At 47.3% G+C, this 22,616-nt stretch overlaps 1 protein-coding gene across 1 annotated transcript in view; it reads left to right on the forward strand.

Moving 5' to 3' along the window:
* The window catches only part of MDGA1 (MAM domain containing glycosylphosphatidylinositol anchor 1), a gene marked incomplete at both ends in the record, with an annotated part of 145,708 nt that overhangs the window by 90,848 nt on the left and 32,244 nt on the right, over positions 1 to 22,616 (forward strand). Inside the window, 2 exons of the mRNA XM_080616932.1 lie at positions 2,254 to 2,523; positions 5,810 to 5,961. Coding sequence (XP_080473058.1) covers positions 2,254 to 2,523; positions 5,810 to 5,961 — 422 coding nt within the window. The remainder of the gene's footprint in view (positions 1 to 2,253; positions 2,524 to 5,809; positions 5,962 to 22,616) is intronic.

The following is a 22,616-nucleotide window of genomic DNA, read 5'->3' on the forward strand; positions in this document are numbered from 1 at the left end:
GATAACACAGGCCCAGAGCCTGTCCCGGTGTAAATCAAGTAAATCCCATTTCCCAGCTGAAGAAGATTAAATATCTTCTGCATCCTTGGCTGCCCTGCTGCTCCTGTGACCTAAGGAAGCATCTGGAGTGTCCCAGCCCTGCTCCTCTGTGGCCCTTTACCAGCCCCAGACACTCCCTTGGTGAGGTCCAGGAGGCCACTTTCCTTGCAGCATGTGTCCTTGCAGAGGGCACTTTGTCCAGTTTCAGACCTTTCTTTTCCCTGTCCCAGCTCTGTATAAAGATGCAGTGAGGGAAGCTGCTCTCCCACCCCTCTGTGTCCTCCTCATTGGATAGATTGCTCTGCATACATCTGGAGCTGCTGTGCCGTTTTCTACGCCTTTCTTTCTCTCCCCTCTATTTTTTTTTTTTTTTTCCTTTTATTTCCCCCCCCCCCCCATCACCAGCTAGCCTTGATTATAATGTGAGACCCCACTGGCTTCAATTAAGGAGCAGATGTAACCCAAGAAATGGGATAGCAGCTAGGGATGGAGATGACACATTCATGACACTAGGCCTAATCAAACAACTTCTCACATTATTCTCACCGTGAGGTGGGAGACGTGTGAGCCAAAGGCAAGTCAGCACTTGGAGCACCCGCAGAGACACATCACTAGCAAAGCCATCTGTAATGAGCTGACCATGCCACTCAGCACGGCAACATGAGCTCAGTCAAGGGCTGTTTTTAATCCACTTAAGTGCAGCCAAGGACCTGGAGGCTGAGAGTTGGGAACAGGTACCTAGAAAACAATCAGCCACTGTCAAACAAGGGCTGTCAGGTGCAGGGGATGCTTGCGCACTGCATACCCTCAGGTGCAGACCTTGGGAGGGGGGACACTATGCATGCAGACCGATGGGGTGGTGCATGCACCGCCTTCATCTGTGGTGAAGATGGAGATGGAGCTGTAGATGGGTGTTGCTGGGTCAGGCCATGGGAGGAGAGTGACTGGTGTACTGGAGCTCTCTGGGCATGCTTATTTTCAGGGCAGCAGGGATGCTGCATAACCCGTTGTTCCTGGTGTAGCTGTGTCCATGGTATTGCAGATGCTGTGTGTTGCAGGTCTTTGAGCCTGCCTGCTCTTGGCAGCTCTGTGGACCTTTAGAGGAGGCAGGTGCTTTGCAGATCTGTAGTGCATAGAATTTTCTGTGGAAGAGAAATGCTTTGAACCTGGAGAAGATGAGCTGTGATTGTGCTGGAGGTGCTATAAATCATTACATTCAGGCTAACAGCTGTTTTGAGTTCAGGAAGTTCCTCTCAATTTTAGAGGGAGAGCTTCTGGTTGTTCCTGTGCTGTAGTGTTTTAATTGTTTACTGTAAGTGAAACATGTTCATCAGATGGCTGTGAAGATTGAAGTCCTCTGCCATTGCATCAAATAAGCGGTAACACAGGCAATACCAGTCCAGAGCAGTCTTCTTGCTCTGCCCCAGCAGTGCCCAAATTGTGAGGTTCCTGTGAATTTTTACAAGGGCTAAAGAACAAGACTTAGTAGCCTTCCTTTACATAGGAGGTGGCAACACATCACAATTCTCACTGCTGTCAGAGAAGCTGACATGGAGACACATGACTCACCTCCCAGTGTAAGGGAATTGTTGCCAGAGGTAAAAATAGACCCAGAGTCCCTGTAGCCAGTCTCTAATGTATTGTGTTGATGTATTTGAGAGAGGCCTTCTAACACCCCTTGAGGTCTGTCCTGCGTGGGGACAGTTAGTGCATATCCCTTCATCTGAAGATAACCCTGTCGAATGTTGACCAGAAGAACATGAATGTAGCTGCTTGGGAGCATACCTGCCTGCTCAGGCAGTGCAGTTTATACTGGGTATGAGGACCATGGTTATTCTGATTAATATTTGAGGATTGACTGCAAGCTGTGGCACTCAACTGCTGGAGTTGCACTTCTCACATGAAAGATCAGGGCTTGGTAGCTGCTCTGAGCTGTGCCTCACTGTGCCTCACTGTGGAATCAGTACCTGCTAAAGGCCACCGCTACCTAGTAAATAGGAGGGATGTGAGAGGTGACCCCAGCCCACTCAGAAGGGGATGTCAGATGACTATTGCTGCTTTAGGCTTTATGAAGCCTGGCTCCTGCTAGAAAATAAATATCCTCGTGGAAATCCTAGGTGTCTATCCCCTCAGAGGCACCCCTGTGGTGACTGTGCTTAACAAGGTATCTGTTACCTGATGGCATCCCTGTCTATTGCTCTGTTCTGTCTCCAGTCCCCCCGGTGGTGGAGCCACCCTTCCAGGACGTGCGTCAGGGCATGGGGCGCAGCGTCACCCTGCGCTGCACCATGCTGAAGGGCAGCCCCATGAAAGTGGCCACCTCCGTCTGGCGCTTCAACGGATCCCTTCTGGCGCAGCCGCTGGCCGAGCAGCAGGACTACTCAGAGCTGAAGGTGGACAGCGTCAGCCGGGAGACCAGCGGCAGCTATGAGTGCAGCATTTCCAACGACGTGGGGGTCTCCATCTGCCTCTTCCAGGTGTCTGGTAAGTCACAGAGTGCACATCGGGGTGAGCTGTTGGATGGGGTCACGGAGGGGGGAAGCTTGCTCCCGTAAACTAGTGCCGGTACAGGCAGCCCCTACTGCCTCTCCTGAACATAGTGCTGTGCTCAGAACAGATAAATTTCCATAAGCAAACAGGGGGATCTGCCTCGATCATTCAGGCAGTTCTTCAAATCTAGGATGGACCTGGGGCAGTTAGTGCCAGCCACTGGTACATTGTAGCACCAGCTTTCAAGCTTGGACAACCTCTGTTGTAGACAGGTATTGATCAAGGGGGAGTGAAGGGCTCTCTACATCCTCCAAACAGGTTTCTGTCTAATTTTCCCTTTAAAAACAAACAAACAAACAAACAAAAACAGTAAGATGTGTTCCTATACCTTCTTTACGTCTGCTATCTGCCTGTGTTTCATGGTGCCTGCTAGGACAAACATGAACTGGGAGTGAGTACTATGCTCAGTGGATTTGCTGCCACAGTGTTCTGTGAATCCAGTAGGCACCGTAACAGGACTCCTCTCCAGCACCTGCAAAGAGGGATGGCAGAGTTATAGGATCTAAAACCACACATCCGACCTAGCCTCTCTAGCTATCATTAAATCTGAGTTTTCCGTGACCCCAGAATTGACTTGAGCACCAGTTTCTAGAAGAGTTTTCCAGTGAAGTTGCCTTAATAAGCCATAAATTCAGCCAAAATGCTGGTTGTCAGTCTAGGACCAATTTGTAATACTTTTCAAGTCAGGGCTGAACAAAGGAGAATAAATAACATTCGGAGAGGCCTGGTCTTGAAGCAGATCTTTCCAAGGGTTTGGAAAAGCTCAAGTATGCTATAACTCTGTGATGCTCAGAAATGAGGAAGTCCAAACCGCTTATGGGTCCATTTTCAGGACCTTGCTCTCTTGCCTTGGGATTTGCTGGAATTTGTTTGGCAGTGAACAAGTGTTTGCTTGAGAACTTTGTCTCTCTCTACCCCTTCTTCATATGCTTGCAACTTTCATGTCACGAAGTGATGCAAACCATATCCTGCTTTCAGCCACCACAGCAAACTGCATCCCTAGCAAGCTTTGGAATGCTGTCAGGACCTGAATTTCTTGCTGGAAGTAGTAACAAATACATTGCAACCTGATGCGCCATGCTGTGCCCCACAAGATACGATCCCGTTAGCAGAAAGCAGCATTCATCCTTAGAAAGCACTCATAGGGAAAGCAGCAAGCATTTATTCTCCTTCCTCCCTTCTCCATTTCCACAGCATTGGTATCTGATGGCACCTTTTCACCTCCAGGCGTCTCTGCCTGTGTCTTGGGCAGTTAGAAATCAATTAGACCTTCTGAGCTTGTAGGACAACCTGAAAAATAATCCAGTAGGTAGACTGCTGTGCTTGGGCTGCAGTTGTAATTCTCGTCAGCCACAGCCTTCCAGTGCGAGCAGAGGATGGCACAGTCTCTTTTTGTTCCTTCTCTATGAAAGACGTATCATAAACCTTCCTATTTGACAGGGAGGCAGTGACTGATTTGTGACTGTGAGGTGTTCAGGTATACTGGAAACAGAGTACATAAATCTGCTCAGGGTGGGATTAGTTTCTTCTGTGGTTGGGAGATTAACTTTCTGAGCTGTTTTGAAAGGACAGTGAGACATCCAATCCCCTCCTCTTGAGCAAATTGTCAGGGCAGTCCATACTGATCACTACCTGCACTCTCACTAGCCACAAGCACAGGAAACCCCTGAAAGATGGAGTGAAAAACCTTTAGCTCTTCCCATCAGCTGTAAGCAGAAGAGAGAACTTTTCATCAATGGTTAAAGTTGCTGGAAAGGAAATTCCAGAAGTATTTTGATGTGCTTTATTTCTATTTGAATGCTGGTTTTTAGCTTCTGTTTCTATCTTGAAGTCAATTAATAAGGAATTAATATCATGCAAGAGGATGATTATCATCAGTTCTGATATTATTTTAGAATCTATTATGAAGCTTGACTTCCACAGTCAATACAAGTTGAATAAGCAGCAATTAGTCTTTGAGGTGGTTCCGAACTTCTCGCTTGTGCAAAAATCCAAGTCAATAAAAATAATAAGAAAAAAAGGACTTGGAAATAAACATCAATATTATCCATCTGAGTTAATAAAAAATAAACATTGAATCTTGTTGAGACTAATTATAACCACACAGAATGGCAGGTCCTGTGATTCAAGTGGAAAGGTGCAGCAAACTGCCTGGGGAGATGATGTTTATGCCTGTTCTGCTCTCCAGCACCCCTTGCTGCCCAGGCATCTTTCTGGCCTGTGCAGGTCCAGATTGGACCTGAATCCAGAATGGAGAGTTTTGGTTCAGGTCCAACTCCTGCCAGGACAGGACTTGCCAAAAATTGAAGTTCACAGGGTGAAATGAAGGTAATTATAAATAGGGCAAAACCATTTGTGGGTAAGATCTTGAGTTGCTTCTGGGCCCTGTGCATTAGTCCATCAGCCACTGGGCTGCATGGCAGCAGCATTTGAATTCTGTTTGGCAGAGATTCAGGACAGCAGTGGCTGGGGAAATGACAGGAAATCCCTTCTTTGAACTGTCCAGTTTCTCTCTGGTACATAATTTCTCCCGTGTTCCCCTTCCTCCTGCTGCCCTCTGTTTTTAAGGGGAGATGTAGGTTTAGAAGAGACATCTCCATCCCTGCAAAAGCTCCTGCTGTTTTTGCCCAGGCTGAGGTCAGCGTCCCCTTTGCTGCTGAGTTGACTGTCATGTTAGAAAGAGGCTGGAGCACTGTGTTGCCAAGGCAGGGGAGATGCAGAAGGAGCAAGGTCTCTTTTTAATGCTATGGTCCCTGTGTGATAAATAACACTTTTCCTATGACCTACTGGCCAAATGATCTTTCCTCACGGTTTGTTAGCAGGAGACTCTGTAAAGCAGCAGAAGAAACAGGAGAAATACCTGTTTAAAGCTGTTACCTCAATCTGAACTACAAAGTGAGACTGAAAATATTAGAGCTGGTTCCAGCTGGAGAACTGAAGTTGTTCCCACCTTCTCTGGTGTCAGTCAAGCCCTACTGGTGTTGCAGGGCTGCTAACCTTCCCAGTAGTTTAGGCTCTGAAAGCAGTCATGATTCACAGAAAATGGTGGTGCATCAGTGCAACACCAGCTGCAATAGTAAAGGTGTTCATCATGTCAAAGGCAAGTGGATGAGCTGGGCAAATGGAGCTGTTCCACTCTCACTGTGTCTCTCTTTAATTTGTGTTCCCCTTTTTCCCACACTTTTACTTTCCTCCACCCCTTTCTTTTTTTCCCCTCCAGCAAAGGCTTACAGCCCAGAGTTTTACTATGACACTCCCAACCCCACCTTGAGCCAGAAGCAATCCAAGAATTACTCATACGTCTTGCAGTGGACACAGAAGGAACCTGATGCTGTGGATCCCATCCTCAAGTACCGCCTGGAAGTCCGGCAGGTAAGGTCTGCTCTTCTGGAGTCCTCAACACATGCCTTTGGGAAGAGGACCTCTCAGGATGCAGTTGGATCAATGTCTTCTTGCCAATGAGGAGCTGAAGGTGATGAAATTGCCAGATCCTCTTGGTCTTGCACCTTCCTCATCAAGTGGAAGAGACAGGCCAGTTGTACAGCTCTGCATTTGCTTTTACACCTGGTGTTGGGTACAATCAAGGGCTTTCAAGGCCCTGCTGCCTCCCATCAGACTGTTCATGCTCAGTGTTTTGAATGGGGTTTTAATGTGAACAAAACCCCATGGTCATTAGTAGCTATTGTAGATTCTATAGGCCAAAGACTCAAGCAAGTGGAATTCCATACTCCTCACTTGTTTGAAATAAAGAGAATAAGCTGAAGGGCTCTTCAGGCAGGAACTGCAGGAAAAAGTCATCAGCTGTTTGTGTTGGAGAAAGGCTTTCATACTGTCACAGTAATGAAGCTATTTAGACTATGTAAACTCAGCAGGGGAAGAGAAGTGGGTTTCAAGGTTTCTGAATCTGAAGAGAAATTGTATGGCGGGATGAGGAGGGAAAACTGAGGGGAATCTAAAGAGATGACTGGTTGAAGAAGGCTAGGGAAAAAGAGTCTAGTGTTTTTAAAGAGCACAGTAACCTAGCAGGATTACAAGGCACTTTCATCCATGCTCAGCAAATGGCTGTGTTCAACATTTTTTAAAAATGGGGACACATAAAATTGGTGGTTCTTGTCATTCAGTGGTGCCTTGGAAGCAAATGTTTTTGTGAGGAAAAGTTTGTTACTGTAGATAAAAAACAAAATAATTAAAAAGATCCAAGTGTCTCTTTCCTCTAGTTCTGCACAGTAGGCTGCAGTTTTATGTCTGTTTGATTGTGAGCTCTCTGGGGTGGGACAGCCTTTGTTTGTTGCTCAGACTGCGTAGAGCACATTGGAAGTGCTTAATAATAATACAAGACACAGGGGAGCCTCTAATAATGAAGGCAGTTTGTCATAGTACCTCTTCCCTCTAAGCCAAGTTTCGCTATTATCAGCACTGCAACTCCATGAGCTAATTTGTGATTTTTATCCTTCTCCAGTGATGTTGAGGGGTTTTGGGGTTTTTTTTTTGCAAGGTGCCCAGAAGTAATCTTGTATCTGTTCTGCATTGAGCTTCTACTGACAGGGATCAAGAGAAAGGAAAATCTCATTTTGCTTTAAGTTATGACATGAAGTAAGCTGAGTGCCCATGCAAATTTAACCCCCCTGATTTTGTTTGTCCCCCATCAGTTACTACTGCTAATGGTTTTACTGCAGCATCACCACATAGTTCTGAGTATTGAGCAGTGTGTTTTAGAGGACTGTTATACCATGGCCCTGCTGTAGCCCAGTCTCATGTATGGGCAGGCTCTTAGCAATGGCTACAGGTGCCACTGTGATGGCCTTGGTCTGAATAAGGAAGGGCAGAGAGAGAAGGAAGCAGGGGAGGTTTGTTCCCGCTTTTATCAAGCACAAGTAGGAAACACTCTGGAAAAGGCTTTCATGGTATCGCCTCTTCATTGCCTCCCTCCAGTGAAGACATTTGCATTTCACGATGAGGTCTCTATCTCCATGTGCCATACTGAGGTCTCACTGAGCCCTTTTCGTTTCTATGAAATGGAAATGTGGATCACATCCCTTCTCATCTCCAGCCTGCTGCTTCCCAGCTTTGCCTCTGTGCTCCTTGTCCTGCCTTCCTGATGTTTTGCCCATGATGTCTCACTTGGGCTCCAAGCAGCCTTGTGACATCTGACCTCTCACTATTTTCCTTGGGCCATCACCCTCTTCCCTGTCTCACAGGCTTATTTGCCTTGTTGCACCTTCTCCATGCTGGGGCACCTGGGCTAAGCTTTGTATCCTGCTGTTCCACCACTGGACTGCAAAACATAGTGACATTACTGAATATAAGTGTGAAAAGCTCAAAAGCTTAAAAGTGTTGCTGACTGGAGAGCTCTTAAGAAAGGGGATTTGTCTGCCTGAATGAGGAGCTGCTGTTTGCCTGTGTGCCTTCCTCCCTGGATACACTGCCTTCCAGGCACTGTCTGGAGGGGTACAAAAATCCCCCTAGAGAGCTAGGATTGAAGTAGAACGTTCTCCTCAGATAAAACAGGCCTTACATGCAGCCAGACACTACTGATTTATTACCAGCATCAAGCTAATGAAAGCTTACCCAGCCAGCTAGCCCACCTTCTTCTCCAGCCCTGGAAGCTCCCCAGCCTCAGTGGTCCTGGCAGGTGCTCTTCAGCATCTGAAGGATGAACGAATGTGGTGGCAGGCGCCTGCAGTCTCAGAGTGGTGAGGGGCTGTCTGAGGGGATTAACTCTTGCTGAGCTGAGATGCGCACTGGTTGTAAAATGGTTTGCTGGTTTTCATTTCACTTTCCCTGGGTTGCTTGAAGAGCTCTTGGCATATGTAACGTGAAGATCCCCAAGTAGCAGGATGCTTTGCAAGGCACCTGGGAGCCCTTCAGTTAAATTTGCTTGCTGCAGCTGCTGAAAATGGGGCTGGGTGAGAGTAAAAGTGCTGCTTATTAATTGGCTGATGCTGTGGCTCCTCCAGCTCTTCCTGTTCAACAGCTTCTGAGGGCTGGTTCGGCTTGGGCATTCCTGGGAGTATTGCGAGCAGTCTGGGGGAATTTGGTTTCCTAAGGGATGCATGGGGGCTCCCAGTGAGACAATCACAGGAGCTGATTGTTCTTGCCACTGTGGAGCAGGCTGAGCAGTACAGCAGACGTACCAGTTCCAGTAGAATAAGAATTAAGTTCTGATTAAAACCAAATAAACAGCCTGACAGCTTGGAGCCACTGACCCAGGGAAAAGAACATACGATAGCAATGTGGAGCAAGCTCATTGTGAAGCCTCAGATGTATGTCTTGGCAAAGAGGCTCTTAATTCCCAATGTTCATCAGTCAGGTGTGCTTAGGCAGTGGCATTGTGTAGAGGAGCAGATTCAATTCAAGAGGCAATTCAGAGAGGAGTAGGTCCCCTCTGAGAAGTGGCAGAGGCCTCAGACATCTGTCCTGACAGCTTGGGAGGTTTCTCCTTCCTTGCTCCAAGGCAACTGATCAAAATGCCAGTCACCTTACTTCCCCTTAGCCAGTGAACTCAAGGAGTTCACAGCCTTGGGTGGTTTAGTTGCGGGCAGATGCCATGAGGCTTTTGGGCTATTTGTTTGGTCATCTTTTTTAATTACACATATTCTCATAGCATAGAAAGGCATCAGGGCACTGCACTCCAGATGAAAATATTTTTCATTGCTTGGGGACTCAAAGCAGCCTCCCCAAACCGGATCTTTGCTTAAAAAATAAAAAGCCTTTTAAGTTGCTTGTTTCTCTCTGTGTGCATTACCCCCTCCCAGGGCTCTGCTTTAACATTAAAGAGAAATGAAAAGCCATCTAATATTGCAAGCAGGTTGCCTCATGGAGGAAAGATCTGAGTTGGGCTGGTGGTTACAGTTACAGGGAATAGGGGCAGAATGACTATGCGCTTAATGAGCTGGAACCCATCTGTGACCTGAGGCTGCAGGAGAAAGGAGAAGGTATTGGTGCAATAGAGAAGTTTAATCTTCATTGTGCCCCTCAAGGAGACCTGAGGCTGCTGTCTCCTCCATAACTTCTAATACACAGGCTCAGGCCAGAACAGATCCAATTTAACACATTCCTGCCTTTCCGCTCCTTGGAGCAGGCTCAGCTGTACCTGCTGGAGCAACCCCTAAAATTTGCACAGGGCCAAGCCCCAGACCCATTTGCTAAATTAGCTCACTGGCTTGTCACTTCAGATTAATTCCTGTCACGGAGACCATCTTTAATGAGACTGGCCCTGCGCGATGCGTGAGTAATTGTACGGTCTCTCTTTGTTTGTACTTTCATCCCCTCCATGTTGGATAAACATCCCCTGCTGTCTACAAAACTCATCTGGGCTCTGGAGCCGGCTGCCACTTGCCTCATCAGCCAGCCAGAGCAGCATTAATGAGAGCTGCGGCAGTGGGGAACCAGGCTCACCATGTAGGGAGGTGGCAGTTAACAGAGCTGTTTGGACAGACATAGGACAGGGGCATTAGCAGGAATTTAATGATTGTGATGAGAGTGGAAGGTTAACTACGCTGATGACCATCGCAACGCAGCAGGAGAAGGTTTATGCTGAGGCCCATGGGCTGCAGATCTGTATCTCTTCATTTCTGCCTCTGAGTTGTTCTTTTGCTCTCCTCTGAGCCCACTTCAGCAGCATCTGTCAACTGCTGTCTGTCTTTGGCTTCGTTAGCTCATGAAGCTGGTCACCCCTCCCAGGGCACAAAGAACAGGGCAGGGACATGTCTCACTCTCTTCACACACAAAGCAGGGATGGTATCACTCCGAAGGAAGGATGAGCAGCAGTGCACCAGCCCATAGTCCTTTGTGTAAATGCTTAGTTGGGAACACTGTTGGCTCGCATCACTGTGCTTCCCCCATTCATGCACCACTGTGGCTTGGTGAACCCATATGTGAGGCCCTTGGCCCATGAGGAACCAGCTTAGTAAAGCTGGATGCATCTTACAATGCTTGTAAGAAACCCTCTGACAAAATAAACAGTGAGTTTGGGCAGCTAGGGTAGAACAAATTTCTAGAACAAGCTAATCCACCCAGCTCATGAGGAATGAGAACATCCAATCCCAAAGCTTGTCTCCTATCATCAGCAGTAGTCAGTGTCTGAAGTAGAGTATAAAACTAAGACAGAGGCATGCATTATTGCTTTGTCTGCCTCAGTATCGTAACAAGTCCAGAGGAGGCCATGAGAACGATAAGGGGAATGGAGCACTTCCCATATGCAGACAGGCCAAGAAAATTTGAGCTGTTCAGCCTGGAAAAGAGAAGCTGCATGGAGAGCTCATAGCATTCCAGTATCTGAAGGGGGCCTGCAAGGATGCTGGAGAGGGACTCTTCATCAGGGACTGTAGCAATAAGACAAGGGGTAACGGGTTCGAACTTAAGCAAGAGAAATCCAGGTTACATATAAGGAAGAAGTTCTTTATTGTGAGGGTGGTGATTGTTATAAAAATTCAGTCTTAGCCATGACTGATTCCAAATATTTTATTCAGATTGATTAAGGGTAAGAGGCAACAAGCAAGCAGCGCTGGGTGCACTGGGGAGTCTCCGCTCCACCCAAGATGCACACCGGCATCTTTGGGGTTTAGTCTTTTATACTTCTCGGTCCTGGGTCTCAACCAATCTCCTTGTCTTCTTCACCCGGATACCGACGTGGCTTCTTTTCATTGTTCTTCTCTTGATGCTGAGGTCTTCCTTTTGGTGAAGAAACTTCTTAGAGGAGGTTGCCGACCTTCTTGGTAATGTATTAACAGGCAGACGTTTGTTACAAGCTTAACCACAGTCTTAGCTTTATTTGTTCCACACCTTGTATGTCTATTTGCTCAGTACTTGAGTTTCACAACATCCTGTAACAGGATGTGTCTCTTGGTCGCCCAACCATGCTAGCACTTAAGCAGTTGAGTAAATGGATTATTCCTTTGTTTCTTCTTCCCTTTCATCGTTGTACTGACATAAACAAGCATCAGGATAATTTCTATGTATCTCACACAAAGTACAATGGTCACAAGGAGTTCCCGATTGTTGACACGAATCATTCCCACATTTTCCACAGTGATGTATTGGAACAGGTTGCCCAAAGAAGTGGTGAATGCTCCATCCCTGGAAGTGTTCAAGTCCCGGTCGGACAGAGTCTTGGGCAACTTGGTCTAGTGGAAGGCATCCCTGTCCATGGCAGGGGGGTCGGAACTAGATGACCTTAAGGTCCTTTCTAACCCAAATCATTCTATGATTCTATAAACCCACTTGTTTATTGGATCCCAGGTTAGGAAAGGCTATGAAAACAGCAAAGTGATGTGCGTTTGCGGCAGCCCAACCCTGTGCTCTGGGAAGTGAACAAAATCCCTTTTCTTCTGCAGATGCAACTGTGGCTTCAGGCAAAGATTCTTGGGAGATGGAGTACCAGTGCCTTGGGGATGTGCCTGAGGGCTGCACTTGGGGCTGGGGGGCTGCCGAGGGCAAGAGAAGCAGGCAGCTCTGGACAAGGCAGGCAGGGGTGGCAGAACTCGCTTTACAAACAAGGCTAACATTCTGCTGGCTTCGGGGGATTACATGCTGTCTGGGCAACGCTGCCATCACCAAGGTAACCGCCTCAGGAGGGCTGTGACAGGCTTGGGTTCGTAGCCTTCATCCCAAGGCTCCCTGGGGCACCCAAACTCCAATGGTCTTATCCTGTGTTTCCCCCCACTAGTGCTGCAGTGGGGTTTTCAGCTGTGGCACACTGCAGGAGCTAAAAAGCAGTCAGGTCTGTCGTCCGAAGTCCTTTTTGTACTCAAAGATGAAAGCTTAAAGGATGAACCTGTGGCTTGTAAAGTAGGGAGGGACACATTCACCTCCGGATAAAATGTGACCTGTGGTACAGTGGCCTGGTGTTACCTGAAAAAAGGAAAAGGGCTTGTGGTGCCACAGCCACATCCTCCTGCTGAGAGGCTGCTTAGCTGCACAGCCCAGTTTGATGTCCCGGTGGGGAGCACAGGCAGGCCACATCGAGCAGGATGGGCAAGTCCCCTTCCCTTTCCACCTTCCTGTTAGAATATCACAGTCCTGGCAGTTTGCAGCGAGGAAAGGACTGTGACTTCCCATGAAGCAGCAGATGGTGGCCCTGGCTGCATGTAAGATGTTGCATGGATAAAAACACTTGCAGGGTGGGACAAATGGCACATCCCTTTATTGTCCATCATTTCACTTGATACAGGCTGCACTGTTGCTGTCTCACAGGTGTTAGGACTGGGGATTGCCGTAACTTGGCCTCTCACTCTTTGCCCAGAACTGAATCTCAAAGTACACCTTCTGTTGTAAGATGGCTTGTAAGTCACATCTGTCAGAAAGCTGCTTTAGTCCTGTCTTCTTTTTTGCTTGCCTTGGCTGCCAGTTTCACGTCTGATCACAGGCTGCTGCCCTATGGGACAACGTCAAATCAACGCCATTCCGCCTGCCTGCTGAGACGTCCTGTGTAGCAGGAAAAGGTGGTTTTTTCAGGTCTAACTCTCCCATCTCTGCCACTGATGCCTTTTTTTTTTTTTTTTTTTTCTTTATTTCAGCATTTGTTCAGGCAGTGAGAATAGGCAGGTTACATTTGTGCTGTCATGTCAATTGCCTTCAGTTGTGCTAGTGGCATATGTGATGCTGTGCAGAACTCAGCCCTGAGAGAGGTAGAAAAGGATGCAGAAAGAAGCCAGTGTGTCAGCAGGAGATGTTCTTGATGGATGATTTGAACAGCCATCATGATGCAAAGCCAGGGAAAACAAGAGAAGGGAGAGGTGAGACTGCCTTTTTAGGCTGCAAGAGGAAGAGAGATTTGGAACTTGCGGTGGGATTGAGTGGCACACACGGGTGGAAGGGGAGCTGGCTGATCAATAGCATTTGATGGACAAGCTGTGCTTGAAGCTTAACGGGATTGCTGGGCACACCCTGGGGGTAAAGCAGCAACTTTGCCACAGGCGTTTGGGAGTGGAGAGGGCAGGATCCTGACTCAGATGTGCTCAGCTGCCTGACAATGGGACAGAACATCAGTCACTGCCACTGACAGCACGTTGAGCCGTCTCTGTTTTCATCCCTAGCAATCTGTCACAGGGGATGATGTGTCAATGAGACCAGCTGCTGGAACAAGGTCTGCTTTACTTGTGCTGTAAGGGAAGACTCCAGGACAAACATCCAGCTGGATGTTTGGTGGGTGGGAAACAAGGAGCTTTTTCCACATTTTGTGTATGTATTCTGTACTGGCTAAGTTGGCAACAGCAGAGCCTCCACCCAGAGCAAAGGAAGGGAGTTTCCTCCTGGCCATTGCCGACTTCAGGCGGAGGTGTCTGCCCAGCCATGGTTGTTAGCCCTGATTTGAGTGATTTCTACAAGGCTGGCCAGGAAAACGGCGCAGGCCTGACCAGCACTGATGAGTCTGGTGAGTTCAGTGGAAATGGTTGGCAGCCATGGAATGAGGTGTCCTCCTTAAGGTCTGCCTAACATCTCTGATGTCCCTATTGAGACTTCCCTTTGCTCGTGAAAGCTTAGCAAATGATGCCTAACTAATGAATTAGTCTGACTAATTCTGGTTTTTTATATTCATAAATTGCTCTTCAGTGTGATTCATGTTTATTCTTGAGCTGGTTATCCCTGGTCCACAGATCATTTGTTATCAGTTGGTTGGGAAAATTGGTAATATGAGCAGTGACAGGTTAGTGATGCCTTGGTCTCAAGGTACCATTTCTCACCTCTGATTATCCAAAGTAAGGTGTGTGGGGTTGACCCTGTCTGGATGCCAGGTGCCCCCCAAGCTGCTTTATCACTCTTCTCCCCAGCAGGATGGGGTGTGGAGAAAATAAGATGGAGAAGAAAAAAAAACTTGTGGGTCAAGATAAAGGCAGTTTAATAAAGCAAAAGCAAAGACCATACACAGAAACAAAGGAAAAGAAAATACTTATTCTCTACTTCCCATGTCCAGCTACCTCCCATGAGTTAGGCTTCAGTACACATAGCAGTTGCTCCAGAAGACAAATACTGTAATAACAAATGTTGTACCCTCCCACACCCCACCTTTCTTATAGCTTTTATTGCTGAACAAGCATCATATGGTATGGAATATCCCTTTTGTCAGTTTGGGACAGCTGTCCTGGCTGCGTCCCCTCCCAGGATCTTGCTCACCCCCTGCCTACTGGTGGGGAGGGAATGCTGGAGAGAGCCTTGATGCTGTGCGAGCACTGCTCAGCAGTAGCCAAAACATTGGTGTGTTATCAACACCTATGGAGCTACAAAACACAGCAGTATGAGGGCTGCTATGGTGAAAATAAACTCCATCTCAGCCAGACGCAACACATAAGTAGCCTGCCCAAAACAGGACAGCTGAAAGTTCTACAAGGTGGATTGCTATTCATAAGGCACCTTTGCAGCAATGATATTTTCTTAACATTCACTTCTTGTAAGTACTGCTCCTTGTGCAATTCAAGTACTTGACTGTGCAAGACAGAAGGCAAGATATTTTTTTATGTTGCCTAGTACAAGGGAATAATTATGAACAGTTTTTCCACTCCTAGCTCTTTTAGACCGTTTTAGAATAGTTACAGTGCCTGAGGAGAACAGTACAAATTCTATCACTGGAAAGGCCCATATGATCTTAAAACACATCTAGTAGCAAAATCTCATCTATCTCTTGCTCCTATCACCAGGGTAAGGAGAATGTGAGAGAAGAGATAATCACATTCCCCCAACCAATATACCCCTCGTATCAGCCTCGCAGGCTTGAGATGTTGTTTTCACACCATTGTGCTTGTTCGTATCCAGCAGGCTGTTGGCTTGTGTTTTACAAAGCTGAGCACAGGATGAAAAGTGCTTGCCAGACATCAGAGATAAAAGTAAGTCCTTCTTCTGCATCTCTTATCCACACTCCTTCACTGGCTTCAAGGGATACATGCTAGTTATTGAGTTTTTCTGAGTCACTATCGATAGGCTCAGATGCAGTTTCCTCCTGTTTACTCTGCTCATCTGTTGTTTCAGTAGTCAGCCCATGCTCCTCCTACTGCTTCAGAGTCTTTTCTTTGTGCACCTTCTTCTCCTTCCCTGATCCCTCTCCTATTTTCCACCTCTTCTTTCTTTTGTTTCTGTTTCCTTTATGGCTTTTGTTCTTGGTTTTGTGGGTTTTTTTCCCAGGCTCTCACTTCTTAGAACATATTGGAGATAAGAGGGGACAGTGTGGGGGGGAAGGGTTTGGAAGAAATGTAGTCTCTCCCGTAGCTAGTGACAAACAGACAGGAGTGAGCACTAGATAGATGTTCTCACTGTGTTTCATAAAGAAATGAAACATACGCAGTCATGCTGCCTGCACTAGCAGCCACATGCACATGTTGCTTCATGAAGCAACATGAAGGGCTTTATGGCTCTCTCTGTATATGCTATGCTGCCTGCCTCTTCTTTACTAGAGGAAGGACTGCAAGTGCAATTCAGTTAGTAGTGGCCTATGGGCTCTGGAATGATACTTACTATATACTTTCATTGCACTTACCAGGCTGGGAAGTCCAGAGTCCCACACAAAGGCTATTTCTGCACTAGTAAGCAATAGCCCATCCTTTATTACTTGTTTTTAAGAGTAAAGGTGCCCTAACAGAGGGCTCTGCCGGGGTCTGTAGGGAACTCAAGAAAAGAAGCCTGGGAGATGGCAACTCTTGTTGGTTGTTGGAGCATCTCTCCCTTGGTAAGTTACAACCATATTATAGACAAAATGGCTCAGAGCTCAACCTAACTGCAGCTGGGCAAACATGGGCGAGATTGTTCTTTCTTCTTGGAGCCAGAAGTACTGAGAGTGTGTGCATAGCCATGTACTGGTCATGTCCAGTGAAAGGAAATGAATGGAAGAGGAGACTGTGCTCACTGAGATTAGGATGGGTATAAAGTTGGATCCAATAAGACACCAAGCAGTGCTGATTTTCACATATAAGGCTCAGAAGAGACTATTGCTCTTTGCAGGAGGGGGCTGTGGAGCAACATGAGGATATTGTCCCTTATTCAGTTTATGCCCATGCTGCAGACAGGGAAGATCTTGCAGCAGCAATACAGAGCTTCCAGTCTGAACAGAAGGACCACATGTGCCTTCAGGATCGAAGATACGGCTGTGAGACAGTAGGAGAGAGATAACAAGCATAGCTAGACATACACGTAACCTGTCTAGCTCAGTACCAACCACAGTGACAGCAACATAAGCTCCTTGCACAACCTGGGGAGTGTGTGGCTCTCCCTCCCTTCCCACCCATCACCAAATTCAAGTGCTAGTTTCCCCTTTTTCTTCTCTTAACTCCTAGGCTCCCCCTCGTCAGGACGTGCAGCCTTGCAGTGCCCCAGTAAGCCCATGGCTTGTGAAGTTGACAGTCATGCTGTGCCTCAATTAAGGTTTTTACATGACTGTTTCCCTGACAAAGTGAAGATTAGTTCTGTTCTTAGAGCAGGAAACATCTGCTAATAAAATACATATTGCCTTCTGATCAGCCCCTAGTGGAAGACATTATCGAGGAGTGTGGAACAAGCACTCACAGTAATTCATGACAGCACCAATTTGGCTTCTCTGGGAAGCTGTAAACTGCTGCTCTTGGCACCTAATGAGGATGGGCATCTGATTACATGTGCAAGAGAAAGAGACTGTCTCCTGGCTTAGATGGCTCAGGCTGTTCTCGGTAGCTGCTGAAGATCACAGTACCTTCTCTCTTTGGAGCTGGGGATGTTTCTGCCTGGAAAGGGAGCCTCCTGGTAAGGACAGTTGACGACAAAAAGGCTTCCAGAGCTCTTCATTTAGACTGAATGATGGATTTGCTTTGGCTGTCCCTGCTTGCTTAACCCCAGGATCTGAACCTGTGTGCTTGACTGATGAACAACATAGGCATGAATTGCAGCTCACTCATGTGCTTGTCTGGCAAACGCTAACTTTATATTTGCAATGTGATTATTTGCTCTTGAAACCCTTAATGAGTAATGGTTATCAAGCAAGGAAAATGAAATCAATCAAAGTTTAAACTTACCCTAGTCCTTTAATAAATGCTGTAAATGCTTAACATTATTTCCATTTAAGGTAGTGATGAAGTACTAACCTAGGGAAGTGTTTTAATCCAACCTGACAGGCACGGGAAGTTTGATGAGAGATTATAAAGAAACATCACAGTGACTGTCTTCGTATTCAGACCAAATTTCTCCACTACCCAAAAATTATCCAAGTGGCTTTTCCAGAATGGGCAGGCATCTTCAGCATGGCTGATACCAGCCAGTTAAATCAGAATCCACTGTTAGGATTGTGCTGCTGCGATTTTGTGCAGCTGACACCAGGTTGGGCGGCAGTGCCACTTCAGTGAAGGACCAGGATATTGTAAGGAAGACCTGAAAGATGGAAAACTACTTGAGTGGTTCAGGTGGGACGAAACGCGGTGGTACAAATGCAAGGTCATACGTGTGGAGAGTGCTATCAGAGGAATCTGCTACAGGCTGAGAGCTCATCAGTGGGAAATGACTGAAGTGGAGGATGAGTGAGTTGACTTCAAGGAGCTGCTGGTAAAATGCAGGTGCAAGAAAGAGCAAATGTACTCCTAGGTGAAACCTGAGGTGCTTCCAGGCAAAGTGGAGAAGTGCTACCACATTGCATGTGCAGGTCTGGGATACTGAACTCCAGCAAGTGGGATCGTGCAGTAAAGGATTATACAGTAGATCAGGGAAAGCGAGAGTCTGTGTTGCAAGAGGAGGTACAGAGTGCTCAGCTTGCTTAGCCTAGCAAAGCAAAGGCTGAGAGGTGGTGTGATTGCTGGCTATAAAAACATCAGGGGTTCAAGCAGCAGGGACGAAAAAGAGCCATTTAAGCTAAAGGACAATATTGGCACTAGATCAACTGGGTGCAAGCTGCTTGTGGATAAATTCAGGCTGGAAATGAGAACATTAGGGTGGTCAGGCTCTGGAACAGCTGTCCAGCAGTATGAGCAGGCCCAACAGGAACAGCTTTAAAGATAGGATGTGGTACATTCATAAAACGAGTAAGTAGAGGTAGCCCCTGTGGTGACAGGGGACTGGGCTCTGTCAGTCAGGATTGTATTTCCCCTGCTGTCTCCCTGATCATGGCCATCCTTTTTCTTCTCTGAACCCCTGGAGGATAGGAGGGGGCTGCCAATGCAGAGGGGATTTATCCCTTTGCCAAAATACAGACAGCAAGAATCAAATCTGTGGTGTTCAACTGCAATGTCAAAGACAAACCATTCTCCTCTGCTCCGCTCTGTGGTGCCAAGGTGACATCAAGGACCAGAATCATAATCCATTGTTAAGTGTCAGAAAGTGAATGGGAAGAAGTGGAAATGAATGGCCAGATTAATGGCACATTTTTCTATCATTGTGGAAAATATTTGAGCCTCGTGTTCAGGAGAGGTTCCTAAAATTCTCTGTCCCCACCCTCCTCCTGCCTCTGTTTCAGGGCATTTTTCATTCCTGTTTTCCTCAGGAATTTGCAATGATCTTATTTCTACCTGTGGAACTCATCTCCTGGGCCCTTGTTCTCCAGCAGTGGAGAAAGGGTCTGGCCCTTGGTTAATTTGCTCTCCATCTTTGACACTGTAAACTCTGACACACACAAATCCTGTCATCATCTTTTAGCTTTTTAACTTTAAGATGTCCATGGCATCTAAACTCTTTGAAGCTACCTTTCTGCAAGGCATCCTGTAGCTTTGGAGGTGCAGTTGGGGCAGAAATTGAGGACAAGGCATGTTTGCTGAGGTTGCAGGGTATCTTGCATTACAGAACCCCATGTTCATTCCAGGAGTTGTTACCAGCGTCATAACAATGCTCAGCCCCTTCCAGCCCCTTGGATGGGGTGCTTGGGAGTATCTTTCCTTGCTGTCACCAGTTTAAGGCCACAAACACTGCCAGTCCCATCATGTTCAGGATAACAGTTTGTTCCCTCACTTTGGAAGGGCACATCTGTGTTTTAGCTGGACTTTTCGAGGAGAGTTCATGGCAGTCGCAGCCACAGGGGAAATCTGATGTGAGATGATACCTGTAGCACTCTAGGGCAGAGCAGTATAATATGTCTAAGACTCGGCAAACAGGCTGAACTGATAAAAATGGGAGGCTCTTTCACACCCTGAGTGATATTGTCTGTCAGAGGAAAAGTGCCTTTCTGCTGTTGTCACCTTTTCCTGGCTCCTGGGCCATGCTAAACAGGCATATCTATGCCTGATGAGAAACTGGGTGCTTGGCTGAGACTTGGCTGTTCTCCTGGGCAGATGAGAGAGATGAACACCCTTGCACTTACTGCTGACAGGGCACTGAGCTTTGAAGCCCTCCTTGGTTGCTGGCTGCTTGAAGATTGCAGCTCGCCAGCTGCATGGGCGGTTGAGGATTATTGCCCCATGCTTCTTTCAGACCTTTTTGAGAAACCAGGGCTTCCCTCACCACCAGGCTCTCCATGGCTTCTGGTCCCACACATGGCTGCTCTCCTGACTCTCCTGAGTGTCCTGACACTCGCAGATGAGAGAGGAGGAGCAAGGACATGCACACAACTCAGCCTCATGCCCTACTTGTCTATGTGCTGGAGACAGTCTTTGTCCGTTGTGCTCCTCTGTGGAGCTGTAGAAGGAGCAAGGAAGAGCTTGTCAGAAGGAGGAAGCCTGCATGAAAGGCTGTGTCACACCAGCCTGCCTTTGTCTGCCATCTCATCTTCCTTTGGAGCAGCCGGCATGGCTGGGGATGGAGCTGGGAGCTTTCCCAGCTGCCCATGTCTGCAGTTAGCTGGTGAGGATGGAGAGGGAGTGCAACCACCCCTATCTCATTTGTGCTGCAGGAAGGAGCAGCCAGGGGAATTTGAATGGGGCTGAGAAAAGAGGAGAGAAAGTGAGCATGTGTGTGTGTGGAAAGGATTTGGAGGGGAGACAGTGGAAAGCAAAGGTAGCACTCATGCCTTGAGCTGAGAAGTTGCTGAAGAAGCGGGACAAGTAAGAGTAGCAATACTGAATAGCAGTACTGCAAAGCTGGATGCCTGCAGAGCAGTTCCTTTATTCCAATCAGCTTGCTGGGGAATCTGCATGATTTTAATGTACAATTCCCTGGGGCTTCATGATGAAACAGGTTTTCCTTCTATTTTGTTTCTCAAAAAAGCATGCACAGCTGTTTAATGCACAGCTAGTTGTGAGACCACACATGTAGCTACGCAAGTCACACCAAGTCCCAGGATAGGTAAGTTATCGTGGTCTTGTGAACCCATGTTCTGTTTGTTGAGCAGGACTGCAACACTATGGACAGATGTATTTATTAATATCCTTTGGCTTTACTATATCTAATACGTGACTGGCCTAAACATTGTTCACTCTGAAAACAACATCCTTTTTTCCTGTAATAGCCTACATAAACAGAAAATATAGATGTGTCATACTTTGGACCCCTTTGCTATGACAACATCTCAACTGGGATGGAAACAGAGAGCATCCTGCTTTTCCCTCTGAGGCTGTTTTTGTGTGTTCCTGGACAATGAGAAGACTCAGTCAGCCACAGTGGGACAAGCATTCCCTATGTATCACAAGCCAGCTCAAATGGTAAGACAAGGGACTGGGCAGACAGTACCTACCAACAGAATGTGATGATCAAGAACAAGAAAGGACTCATCTAGTTTGCAGGTCCTGGAGTACACATAAGCATGAGAGCGTGCTCTCCCTTGATTGCTAATACTGCTTACAAGTGACAGGGGAAAGAGGTTCCAACTGTGCATGTGAATACATGCATCTCATGCAGGGCTGATTTTGCCCTTTGTAAGCTGTTTTTTGTGACCCTATTCTGCAAGAACATTCTCCCCTCTGCAACCTGTGTGGTATTCACAGCCAGCTGGTGGAAACAGTGGTTTTGGTTTATTTTTCCCTGTTCATCTCCTTCTTCTGATTATTGGAAATGAAGGGAGGTGAAGGCAGAGCTGACACTGCGCATTGCACAGTGCCCCATTGGCAGCATCCTGAGCCTGATGATGAATGAGCTTGTTGTGTAAGATCCTCCACGGAGGCTTCAGCATCTCTAATAAGGTGGCCAGCCTTTCACTGTCCTCTGCGCCTGCCTCTGCCTTATTAACTGCACTGCAGCAATATTAAGCTGGAGCACTGGGCCAGCATGATCAGAAGGAAAGAGGCTGAGAAGGAGTTGGAGGGAAGAAGATACCAGGATAGTGTGGGAGAAGAGGACACACAGAGCGGGAGAATGAGAGCACTGTGGGCTATTAAGGCAGAGGATTAAAACATGGATTCCTGCTGGAGTGATGCATGCAGGTCTGCACAGAGCTGCTACTGGCAGTACGGGAGGCAAAGGATGTTTAGGGAGGAGGGGGCAGGGCCAAACCTTGGTCTTAATGTCTCTGTCTGCTGGACCTGTGCTGGTGACTGCAAGCTGGCACCTGCTCCACATGCACACAGCAAGGGCTGGCTGGAGCTGTACCCTTTTTCTCCTTTGTGCTGATTTCATGCCCTTTAAACTCTGCTGGCAGAGCATCTGTCCCTTTCTCCTGGTCACTGCAGCTAGCCCAGGGGAGTCATTTGGCCCATGCTGCTTTTCACTCAGAAAAGCCAGTCTTTGCAAAGACGTCCTGGGCCAGTTCTGTCTGGATGCCAGGACTGTAGGACTGTAGTAAGGATGTGCAGAGGGCAGCGAGTTGCCGTGTCTGTCCAAGTTGCAGGTTGAACAGAGACAGGACACAGGCTGAGAGAAGAGGTGAGTCCGAAGTATTTAGTTGAAGGAAAGGCTCCTTGCAAAACTTTTCCCCTTTTTCTCAGCTTTCCCCTTTTTCAAAACCTTTTCCTAGTCCCAAGAGGAGGTATATGCCAGGGCCCAGCCCCCAACTTCTCCTGTTAGTGATCCAGGTCTCTCCTGGGAAGCAGGACAGCTGTGACCCATTGGGGGTGTATACGTGCCTTTACAAATTTCTTTTTTCACAGCCAAGCCTGTGAGGCAGTCAGGTATCTATTTGCTTAAACCCATGTGCCCCTTAGGATAGACTCAATTAGGGGATCTGGAGCTTTGCAGTCCAGACAGGAGGCTGATTTCTTGGTTTGTCCTGGGTTAAGTGATGT

This window comes from Psittacula echo (assembly GCF_963264785.1).
Source record: "Psittacula echo genome assembly, chromosome: 4".
NCBI classification, from domain to species: domain Eukaryota; kingdom Metazoa; phylum Chordata; class Aves; order Psittaciformes; family Psittacidae; genus Psittacula; species Psittacula echo.